Raw genomic sequence first — 12519 nt, 5'->3', positions numbered from 1 at the left:
CCCCCCTCATTATCTGTCACTGGATTATTATCATATACCTCCCCCTCCCGTCATATCTGTCATTGGATTATTATCATATACATCCCCCTCCCGTCATTATCTGTCACTGGATTATTATCATATACATCCCCCTCCCGTCATTATCGGTCACTGGATTATTATCATATACATCCCCCTCCCGTCATTATCGGTCACTGGATTATTATCATATACATCCCCCTCCCGTCATTATCGGTCACTGGATTATTATCATATACATCCCCCTCCCGTCATTATCTGTCACTGGATTATTATCATATACATCCCCTCCCGTCATTATCGGTCACTGGATTATTATCATATACATCCCCCTCCCGTCATTATCGGTCACTGGATTATTATCATATACATCCCCCTCCCGTCATTATCTGTCACTGGATTATTATCATATACATCCCCCTCCCGTCATTATCGGTCACTGGATTATTATCATATACATCCCCCTCCCGTCATTATCGGTCACTGGATTATTATCATATACATCCCCCTCCCGTCATTATCGGTCACTGGATTATTATCATATACATCCCCCTCCCGTCATTATCGGTCACTGGATTATTATCATATACATCCCCCTCCCGTCATTATCGGTCACTGGATTATTATCATATACATCCCCCTCCCGTCATTATCGGTCACTGGATTATTATCATATACATCCCCCTCCCGTCATTATCTGTCACTGGATTATTATCATATACATCCCCCTCCCGTCATTATCGGTCACTGGATTATTATCATATACATCCCCCTCCCGTCATATCTGTCACTGGATTATTATCATATACATCCCCCTCCCGTCATTATCGGTCACTGGATTATTATCATATACATCCCCCTCCCGTCATTATCGGTCACTGGATTATTATCATATACATCCCCCTCCCGTCATTATCGGTCACTGGATTATTATCATATACATCCCCCTCCCGTCATTATCGGTCACTGGATTATTATCATATACCTCCCCCTCCCGTCATTATCTGTCACTGGATTATTATCATATACATCCCCCTCCCGTCATTATCTGTCACTGGATTATTATCATATACATCCCCCTCCCGTCATTATCTGTCACTGGATTATTATCATATACATCCCCCTCCCGTCATTATCGGTCACTGGATTATTATCATATACATCCCCCTCCCGTCATTATCGGTCACTGGATTATTATCATATACATCCCCCTCCCGTCATTATCGGTCACTGGATTATTATCATATACATCCCCTCCCGTCATTATCTGTCACTGGATTATTATCATATACCTCCCCCTCCCGTCATTATCTGTCACTGGATTATTATCATATACCTCCCCCCCTCATTATCTGTCACTGGATTATTATCATATACCTCCCCCTCCCGTCATTATCTGTCACTGGATTATTATCATATAGCCCCCCCACCCTCCCGTCATATCTGTCACTGGATTATTATCATCTCATACCTCCCAACTAGAGATGAGGGAATTTCAGGTTATGAGATTCGTTAACTCTTCGTTTACTGGTAAAAGGTGAATTGCGCTATGGATTCTGCTACCACGGACCAGAACGCACTTCTATGACGGAATGTATAACGGAATGTATTTAGAGGACGCCCCTGCATAACGGAAAAGGGACGTTTCCGTTTTGCAGCCCATAGACTTCTATTATGACGGATCTGTCCTGTTTCCGTTATCCAGCGGCGTCCTCTAAATACATTGCGTTACACATTCCGTCATAGAAGTGCGTTCTGGTCCGTGGTAGCAGAATCCATAGCGCAATTCACCTTTAACCAGTAAACAAAGCGTTAACGAATCTCATAACCTGAAATTCCCTCCTCTCTAGTCCCAACCTTAGCAATGAATGAGAGGCACACTATGTGCGGGCAGCACTAGGCCACGCCTCTAACTCCGCCCAAAACATAACACCTAATCCCACCCAGTCCCTTAAATATCCCCACACAGTAATATACACAGGTGTGCACCCCCCTTCGGAGGAGCGATGCCCCACCCCCCAGGTGTATGCCCCACCCCCCCAGGTGTGTGCCCCCCTCGGAGGAGCGATGCCCCACCCCCCAGGTGTGTGCCCCCCTCGGAGGAGCGATGCCCCACCCCCCCAGGTGTGTGCCCCCCTCGGAGGAGCGATGCCCCACCCCCCCAGGTGTGTGCCCCCCTCGGAGGAGCGATGCCCCACCCCCCCAGGTGTGTGCCCCCCTCGCAGGAGCGATGCCCCACCCCCCCCAGGTGTGTGCCCCCCTCGGAGGAGCGATGCCCCACCCCCCCCAGGTGTGTGCCCCCCTCGGAGGAGCGATGCCCCACCCCCCCCAGGTGTGTGCCCCCCTCGGAGGAGCGATGCCCCCACCCCCCCAGGTGTGTGCCCCCCTCGGAGGATCGATGCCCCACCCCCCCCAGGTGTGTGCCCCCCTCGGAGGAGCGATGCCCCACCCCCCCCAGGTGTGTGCCCCCCTCGGAGGAGCGATGCCCCACCCCCCCCAGGTGTGTGCCCCCCTCGGAGGAGCGATGCCCCACCCCCCCAGGTGTGTGCCCCCCTCGGAGGAGCGATGCCCCACCCCCCCCCAGGTGTGTGCCCCCCTCGGAGGAGCGATGCCCCACCCCCCCAGGTGTGTGCCCCCCTCGGAGGAGCGATGCCCCACCCCCCCAGGTGTGTGCCCCCCTCGGAGGAGCGATGCCCCACCCCCCCCCAGGTGTGTGCCCCCCTCGGAGGAGCGATGCCCCACCCCCCCCAGGTGTGTGCCCCCCTCGGAGGAGCGATGCCCCCCCCCCAGGTGTGTGCCCCCCTCGGAGGAGCGATGCCCCCCCCCCAGGTGTGTGCCCCCCTCGGAGGAGCGATGCCCCCCCCCAGGTGTGTGCCCCCCTCGGAGGAGCGATGCCCCACCCCCCCAGGTGTGTGCCCCCCTCGGAGGAGCGATGCCCCACCCCCCCAGGTGTGTGCCCCCCTCGGAGGAGCGATGCCCCCCCCCCAGGTGTGTGCCCCCCTCGGAGGAGCGATGCCCCACCCCCAAGGTGTGTGCCCCCCTCGGAGGAGCGATGCCCCACCCCCCCAGGTGTGTGCCCCCCTCGGAGGAGCGATGCCCCCCCCCCGGTGTGTGCCCCCCTCGGAGGAGCGATGCCCCACCCCCCCCCAGGTGTGTGCCCCCCTCGGAGGAGCGATGCCCCACCCCCCCAGGTGTGTGCCCCCCTCGGAGGAGCGATGCCCACCCCCCCCAGGTGTGTGCCCCCCTCGGAGGAGCGATGCCCCCCCCCAGGTGTGTGCCCCCCTCGGAGGAGCGATGCCCCACCCCCCCAGGTGTGTGCCCCCCTCGGAGGAGCGATTCCTTGATGTGCAAAAAAGCATTTCCCCGGTCATTATCTATTATCCGACCCCCCCCCCGGTCATTATCTGTGGAATATTAACCCCCCTCCCCAGTCATTATCTGTCAGTGGATTATTATTATTAATCCCGGGTATTATCTATCACTGGATTATTATTCCCCCCCCCCCCCCCCCCCCCTGTTCATTATCTGTCAGTGGATTATTATCCCCCCACCCCTCCGGTTATCAATAAGTATTCCACAGTTCTATTTCTTGGTATAAGACGACGACCCTTAGGCCTCTTTCACACGAGCGTGTCCGGATAAGGTCTGGATGCGTTGCGGCAAACCCGCGCGAGTAGGTACCCAATGTCAGTCAGTTTTGACTGCGATTGCGTTCTGTTTTTATCGCGCGGGTGTAATGCGTTCTGCACGCACGTGATAAAAAACTGAATGTGGTACCCAAACCCGAACTTCTTCACAGAAGTTCAGGCTTGGGATTGATGTTCTGTAGATTGTATTATTTTCCCTTATAACATGGTTATAAGGGAAAATAATAGCATTCTGAATGCAGACTGCACAGTACAATAGCGCTGGAGGGGTTAAAAAATAATAATAATTCAACTCTCCTTAATCCACTTGTTCGCACAGCCAGCATCTCTTCTGTCTTCTTTCTTCAGGACCTGGGTAAAGGACCTGTGGTGACGTCACTGCGCTCATCACATGGTCCATCACATGACACATCACCACATTATCTGCCCAGTCCGGCTTAGGATTGAGCAGTACACCCAGGTACTTAGAAGTGTTGACTATCTCAATGTCCATCCCCTGGACGTCCACCAGTTTAGGAGGACGTCTGTGCTGTGTAATAGTAAGAGTAGAAGAATTCATAAAGCAGGCATGTGAAGAGAGGAGAGATAAACATGTGTCCAATGTAGTGTGAAGAGTCCTGAAGTGAGAGAAGAGAACATCTGCAGGACGGCAGGAACATGATCCACAGTGAAGGAGTAGGGAGGGGAAGAGGTCCGTCTCATCTTCTATGGGCTAATATTCAGAGAGACAGCAAATACTGCAGGTTTGGAGAAGTGGCCCAGGTTAACCATGGATTCCAGATTTTATAGACTCGTTCCCTGGAATAACTGCCGAGATAGAAAGTGAGGGAGACCTCCGCCTGGAGAACGATAGGAATCATCGTGGACATCAGCAGATATTGTAGGAGATTATAGGCAGTGGTGGTAAATGTTGGTGGCTTAACCCCAGTAAGGACACAGGTGTCCACAAGGAAAGATCTCCCAAACACTGAGAACAATCCTCTTTTGATGTTGGCCCAGAACTGTCTCACTATGGGACAGGTCCACCATACATTTCTCGTCAACCCCCAAATCCATTGGGTAAATCGGGTGCAGCCTAGACAGCACCATAAAATATCTGGAGAGAGGTCTCCCCCTTAAGGCTGGGTTCACACCTGAGCGTTTTACAGCGCGTTCCTACGCGCTGTAAAACGCTCAACAAGGAGAAACCAATGATTCCCTATGGGAATGGTTTCTCACCTGGGCGTTTTACAGCGCGTACGATCGCGCTGTAAAACGCCCGACGCATAATCAAGTACTTGAGCTTCTTTGGGGCGTTTTGACGCGCGTTTGTGGCCATAGGACACTGCAGTCAATCACACAAACGCGCGTCAAACACGCGTTTACTATTACAAAAAACGCGCGACAAAAACGCGCGTAAAAAGCGCGTTTGAGAAACGCTCAGGTGTAAAAAGCAGGGTAAGGGTTAGCTGCCGGCTGTTTCGCTGGTTGTTGTACAACTTTCATGTCATTGCTCCAGTGTGAGCGTCTCCCCCAAACCCACCTCCCAGCCGCGCATAAAGGGTGGTGGAGATAGGGAGAGAATGCTCCCCTCCGAGGCTCTGGGTTTGCAGACTTGTTCAAACATTGTGTTTTCTACTGACCATTGGTTGGGAACAGGGAAGTTAAGAAGTGGAAGATTTGGAAGTTGGGTGAGAAGGTAGAGACTATGCTCTGGACACAAGTTCAGGATTAGGTAAGGAGTTACCAGCAGAGCCTAGCTGTTTCCACCTGACAGACCATGTTGGTGAGAAGAGGGGGTATCAAGTATAGGGAGCGTTGGTGAGGTCGGGCTTTGGAGTTCTTTCCTCCATAGTTGTAATATAAGGATCAACCACCCATAAAGAACTTTCAGGCCACCAAATTGAAGCTAATGGGGAGACTGGCGTCAATAAATTGGTCTGGAGTATAATCCACTACGGGGAGTCGAAGAGGGTCACAGAGTCCACCCACCCAGCTATGGAAAGGCCTCCTAGACCTGGATATTTGAGGTCTCCTATAGCCCACATTCATACTGTAAAGATTTAGGAGCTGACCCCGTGACCAGTACAGTATTTGCGGTAAGAAGACCATTTTGATAGTGTGTACTCTGTTTCCTGCGAGAAGGAAGTTCCAGGCAGAGTTTAGGGATGAGGCGAACGTAATGCCACTTAAAACTCAAGGGTTTTTGGTAAATTAATCCCTAAGTAAAGAAAATAATGATCTCAAGTTTTAAAACTGAAGTTGTGTGATTGTTGCGACCTGAAGAGGCGTATTGCCAGAGAAATGGACAAACGGCCCAATAAATGAGGGGTTTGTCATGTGAGGAGCATCTGCGGGAAGACTTGCTTTGTATTCGTGGAATCCGATCTTCACACCTGCAATGTTTGGATTAGTATACAGATCATTATGGCCAAAAGAGAAAGTGGGCAACCCTGACAGGGGCCTCGACCAATATGGATGGGAACTGGAGGATCAGTGGGAGCTGTAGAAAGGCTCCCTAATACTCATGGTGGTCATAACCTGGTAAAGACCAAGAGCCTTCAGTGTCCAAGGCCAGTAGTGAAGTGGGGGGGTCTGGTATTAGCCCAGTTACTGATGGCCCACACCTTCCGCACATTACCAGTGCTTGGGATAAACCCTATCTGGTCAGACTCTATTACAGCGCGGAGGTGACCATCAGGGCGTTTAGCTAGCCTTGATGTAAGAAGTTTTAGGTCAGCGTTAAGGAGATATGAGGAGAGTTTGCAGGACTGGAGTTCCTTGAAATGAAGGCCATCGGCGTATCTGGAGGCAGTGCGCCCCCTTGAGGAATACAGTTGCTTATACTCTTAAATTGAGGTGCTAAAACATCCTTAAACTTTTTAAAATACGGCGCCAAGAATCCATCCGGTCATGGATATGTCTTTTAAGAAATTGTGCATGGGAGGAGGACGAGAGGTTATGTGAGCGGGTGAGGAGTATAGCTTCTGATAAAAGGCCCTCCAACAATCGGCCGTGTCAAATGCTCGCATACCCGGTCCGGTCCTCGACGTGGAGGACAATTCATCCACTACAGGGGATCTGGTCGAGCATTGAAGGACATATTCTAATCGCCGCAGAAGATAAGTGTTGGAGAATGATTTCCCCAGGACAGGAAGAAGACTTTCTAGACATAAAGGCTGATTGTAGCGGAGCCTACTACAACCATCGAGCCGCCATCAGGTCCAGAATAGGCGACTCCGTCTGGAAAGGCGTCTCTAATAAAAGTAGCAGCGCCTCTTCTTTCAGTGGGGGGGGGGTCAGTATATCGATTATGGAAATACCTGGGACAGTAGAAGATAGGAGGTCTCTCCTACAGCTCCACCAGGGAAACTAAAACCATCTAAAACCGCATGGTATAATGGAGTGAAGTGTGGCGGAACCCCTAAAGGAACACCATAGGAAATATGGTCAAAAATCCAGGGGGCCACAGCACCCATCAGGTAGTCACATCTACTAAGCCATCAGATAAGCTGCCCCAGGGGTGAAATAATATGACTGATCCTGATCGGGTATACATAGAGGAATCTACCCATCACCATCCCGCTCTATCACTTGTGTGAAAGGGGCCTTAAATGGGTCCTCTCGCTTCAGCAGATGGCATTGATCGTGTAGGCAGAGGTAATACAAGGCCCTTACTAATGTATTGTGAGTCTCCATATTGCCCGCTTTGCTGGCTGGATTCCTTTTTCCATCACATTATTCACTGCTGGTTCCATGGTTACGACCACTCTGCAAACCAGCAGCGGTGGTCGTGCTTGCACACAATAGGAAGAAGTACTGGCCTATATGCACGCCTGCAGTCCCAGCCTCCAGAGAGGACGGCGTCTTATTCTATAGTGTGCAAGCACGACCAGTGCTGATGGATTGCTGGGTGGTCATAACCATGGAAACGAGCTGTGTATAAGGTGATAGAAAAATGAATCCAGCCAGCAAAGGAAGCAACTTGGAGAATCTCAAGACATTAGGAAGGGCCTGGTATTTACTTGGTCTATAGTGTTAAATGCCATCTGCTGAAGTGAGAGGACCCCTTTGATCAAACCTGAGAAATTAGCTCCTAAAGCTGCAGCTGTGAGAATCGTATCCCAAGGTGGATGTGAGGAGATGTGTGCCCCAATATCTGCCGTCTACCTGCAATCTCAAGGTAATGAATGACTAGACATTGCTAGGTGGAATAAGATGGCAGTATGTGAGGCCTCCACAACCATGGAAGGAGCCCCCTGATAACTGGAAGGCTCCCTCCGCAGGTGAGACAGACAGCGGCCCGGCCCCCACTCACAGCAACTCGTGTAGAATCAAGATATTATTAAAGGGATCGCAGAAAATGCCCCTCGCCCCAATGCCACACTCCTGAGACCAAGTCTCCACGTGGTGTAAATGTCCATGTGCATCATCCCTAGAGCGATACCTTCTTACTAGGGCAGTCCACCCCCGGAGATCAATGACTTCTCCATCAGAGCCGGGAACTGGATGCGTCCTTCCCTCAGCTCCGTCCACTTATGGCACCGGTCCTTAGACTCTAGACGTACACAGCTTCTAGTGAATGACCAGCACCAGACACTACATGTTCCTCACTTCTCTGATCCCTGCAGGTGACGGGATGGAGAGGTACCATGAGGTGAAACATCTGCTGAAGACCTGGGAGTCAGAGTTCATGAAGGAGCACAAAAGGAAGCCCAGCAAGGTACCCATCATGTCTTCTACTGGGGGAGGAACCCTGACCTGACGAATAGAAGGGGAGGAGTAAGAGTCCTGACCATAGGAGCTTACAATCTATAAGAGGATATACAAGAGGGGGAATAAGAGTCCTGACCATAGGAGCTTACAGTCTGAGAGAGGTTTCGGGGTGACATTACTGGTGGTCGGCTATAATTTTACTGTTGTCTCTTCTTTGCAGGTAGATGTGGAGCAGTCGTCTGAGGAGATGAGGGGTGAGTGGACCAAAGCTAGGATAACATATAATGTATGTATTATATACCTATCACACATTACTGGTGTCTGTATGATTATATATTGTATCTGTGAATAAAGCAGTGATATGTAGATGAGCTTTCTGAGCAGATGTCAGTGTGGTGAAGCTATAGTACATAGTGTATATGATATGTAGATGCTAGGACACCGCTCTGCCCTCAGCATGTCTTTCCTATACTTACAGTATAACACACATTACTGATATCTGTATGATCATACATTGTGTCTGTGAATAAAGCAGTGATATGTAGATGAGCTTTCTGAGCAGATGTCAGTGTGGTGAAGCTATAGTACATAGTGTATATGATATGTAGATGCTAGGACACTGCTCTGCCCTCAGCATGTCTTTCCTATACTTACAGTATAACACATATAACTGATATCTGTATGATCATACATTGTGTCTGTGAATAAAGCAGTGATATGTAGATGAGCTTTCTGAGCAGATCTCAGTGTGGTGAAGCTATAGTACATAGTGTATATATGTAGATACTAGGACACAGCTCTGACCTCAGCATGTCTAGCCCTGTCAGTCAAGGGGAGGGGGGCGTGTGCAGAGCACAGGGGGTGTTACAGAGCAGTGCTCAAAGAATTCAGCCCCACCTCCTGGTGCTCCAACTTCTCATTTGCATATTAATAAAATAAGGACTTCTCTGTAGATATTTATCGTACAGACAAAAGAAATGAAAAGTTTTAATCAGCATGATGAGCCATGACCGTGTCGTATGTCCAGTTTAATGGGGTTGATCCTGGTGATGGAGCCGCTTTAAGTAACTTGAAGACAGGGAGCTCTTCTAAGGTGCAAAATGGGCCACTTTAGAACAGTTTTTCTAATAGAAATGTACAATTTCAATAATTTAAAGTATATTACAAAAATAGCCAGTTTCACTGCCCCTACACATGACAAAAAATAAAGTGAGAGTTACACGTTCAAGTACCCTCACTGGCCAACTGCACCTTGATGGCTGCATTGTGGATCACGGATGGAGTCTGTTATGGAACATGGCAGGCCTCATTGACCCCTTAGTGACCACCCATACGGGTTTTTACTGACGTAAACAAAGGGGGTTTTCACTAAATGGCTGGCTTTAATCAATCATTACATGTACAATGGTGCATTAAAAACTATAAACTTGTCCTGCAAAAAATAAGACCTCATACAAGTACATTTATGAAACAAAAAATTTCTAGCTCTTGGAATGCAATTTTTAAAAAATGTGCTTGGTCACTAAGGGGTTAAGAGTGGCCACCCCTCTAGACGTTGAGGAGTGTGAGGCATTCCCATAGTTTGCCTGGCTTCTCAGCCCTCCGATGGGTGATGAAGGAGAACAAAATCTGGGAAGAACTAAGGTATTGAGGCCCACCACAGTACATGTCATAAGCTGTAGATGTGGGGACGTATGCGTGGTGTTGGGGTATGGTGTCGTTGAGGTGTCATCTCTTTTGGTCCCAGCAGTCTAATATGGTGTCATCTGAGGTGTTTCACATGCATTGGTCCCTGGAGTGAAGAGAGGGAAGGCACAAGAGTACAGTGCTACCCACAATTAGAATTGGCTGAAGCCAAGGTGAGGAAGGCCTCCTATAATGTAAAATGTCAAATCAGGCCCATCGCCAGCCTGTCTCGGGGTCTTTAAGGATAGACATGTGATGAAGTTGGAATCTGGTGTTCATCTTGACGAGCATACATTATATTGGAAGTCCTGGAAAACGAGTATCTTGGCATCTCGGGTTAGCAGAACTTTCTCTTACGGCAATGACAGGATGACGTCTCTCAGCCACTCCATCACAAACTGTTCTTGGGGAGCCCAGTCATGAGATCGTTTCCAAGGTCCACATGGAGGGTTAAACAGGTAGATCTTTAGTGCGGTATTCTGTAAGGTGGTTGCCTGTTATAAATTCAGGTGTGCTCACAAAGCACGAGTTGCTGTGTTACCCGATGTTTCAAAGACCGTAGTTAGGACACTTCTTGGGCAGCCTGCATGGAATCCTGCTCAGAAGTTTCTCCAGAACATGGCTGTGGGGTGAGGTCACCTTCTGGTAATGGCTCAGGCGAAGTGGTTAATTGCAGCTAAGCCGGTTTATGCATATTGAAATGCTGAGAAGCGTCGAGCCGTAATGGCACTTGTGGACGTGCAGGTATCTCAACTGGTTTAAGAAGGTACTTGTCCTAAGCAGATGCCCACTATTAGGGAATTGTAGAGGATAGGGTCACCTCCATGTGACGTCTCTTCTGTTCACATACACTGCATCCGCGCTAAACTACCAGCAGTGCAAGTACAGATGACGTGTGCTGTGTACTTCAACGGAGAAGACCTTGCATGGAAGTGATTTATCACATGACCCTCTGTCAGTAGCCATTCTATAGACAAGACCTCTTTGTGGACAGCTCAAAAGATGGGGCACACATCGGGGCTTTCCTTAACCACCTCCCGTCCGCCCATAGCGAACCACCTCCCGTCCGCCCATAGACAAAAAACGTCCAGGAGGTGGTTCTCTATGTCTGAATGGACGTTCCTGAACGTCCATTTAGAGATCGCAGCTGCACGCTTATCGTGCAGCTGCAGATCGGGTTACCCACTGTCAGTGACAGCAGGGCAACCCTTAGGCCTCGTTCACACTTCAGTGTTTGGTCAGTGATTTCCATCAGTGATTTGTGAGCCAAAACCAGAAGTGGAGCCTCCACAGACATGAGGTAGAAGGGAAAGATCTGCTCCTGTTCTGTGTTTAGAGTTGCACCTGGTTTTGGCTCACAAATCACTGATGGAAATCACTGACTAAACACTGAAGTGTGAACAAGGCCTTAGAGAAGGCAGGGACAGTGCCCAGGTGTACCTGCCTTCTAGATCGCTGTATACAGATACATAGATGCGCTTCCTGTTCCGGCCTGGCGGTCATGTGACTGCCGGACCTGGGTGAGTGAAGGAGCTGTGATGTCTTCTACAGACCTCGATCAGTCCTGCACTGAGGCTGTACAGCGCTGTATACTGCTGTACAGACTCTCTCTAGGGTTTGTATTTCCCCTGTAACTGGGGCTACTATGTCAGCCCTGCACTGAGGCTGTACAGCGCAGTATACTGCTGTACAGCCTCTCTGGGGGTGTATTTCCCCTGTAACTGGGGCTCCTATGTCAGCCCTGCACTGAGGCTGTACAGCGCTGTATACTGCTGTACAGCCTCTCTGGGGATGTATTTCTCCTGTAACTGGGGCTACTATGTCAGCCCTGCACTCAGGCTGTACAGCGCAGTATACTGCTGTACAGCCTCTCTGGGGGGTGTATTTCTCCTGTAACTGGGGCTACTATGTCAGCCCTGCACTGAGGCTGTACAGCGCTGTATACTGCTGTACGGCCTCTCTGGGGATGTATTTCTCCTGTAACTGGGGCTACTATGTCAGCCCTGCACTGAGGCTGTACAGCGCAGTATACTGCTGTATAGCCTCTCTGGGGGTGTATTTCTCCTGTAACTGGGGCTACTATGTCAGCCCTACACTGAGGCTGTACAGCGCTGTATACCGCTGTACAGCCTCTCTGGGGGGTGTATTTCTCCTGTAACTGGGGCTCCTATGTCAGCCCTGCACTGAGGCTGTACAGCGCTGTATACTGCTGTACAGCCTCTCTGGGAGGTGTATTTCCCCAGTAACTGGGGATCCTATGTCAGCCCTGCAATGAGGCTGTACAGTGCTGTATACCGCTGTGCAGCCTCTCTGGGGGGTGTATTTCTCCTGTAACTGGGGCTCCTATGTCAGCCCTGCACTGAGGCTGTACAGCGCTGTATACTGCTGTACAGCCTCTCTGGGGGGGGGGTGTATTCCCCCTGTAACTGGGGCTCCTATGTCAGCCCTGCACTGAGGCTGTACAGCGCTGTAT

General features: G+C 50.1%; 1 protein-coding gene across 1 annotated transcript in view; it reads left to right on the top strand.

The window, feature by feature from the left end:
- Nucleotides 1–12519, top strand: part of RECQL4 (RecQ like helicase 4) — a 107344-nt gene that overhangs the window by 458 nt on the left and 94367 nt on the right. Inside the window, exons 2-3 of the mRNA XM_044285889.1 lie at nucleotides 8276–8367; nucleotides 8581–8614. Coding sequence (XP_044141824.1) covers nucleotides 8284–8367; nucleotides 8581–8614 — 118 coding nt within the window. The 5' untranslated portion in view covers nucleotides 8276–8283. The remainder of the gene's footprint in view (nucleotides 1–8275; nucleotides 8368–8580; nucleotides 8615–12519) is intronic.

The sequence above is a fragment of the Bufo gargarizans genome, chromosome 3 (assembly GCF_014858855.1).
Source record: "Bufo gargarizans isolate SCDJY-AF-19 chromosome 3, ASM1485885v1, whole genome shotgun sequence".
In the NCBI taxonomy this organism is placed as follows: Eukaryota; Metazoa; Chordata; class Amphibia; order Anura; family Bufonidae; genus Bufo; species Bufo gargarizans.
The sequence above is the reverse complement of the archived record's forward strand: the minus strand, read 5'-3'. Positions and strand labels throughout refer to the sequence as shown.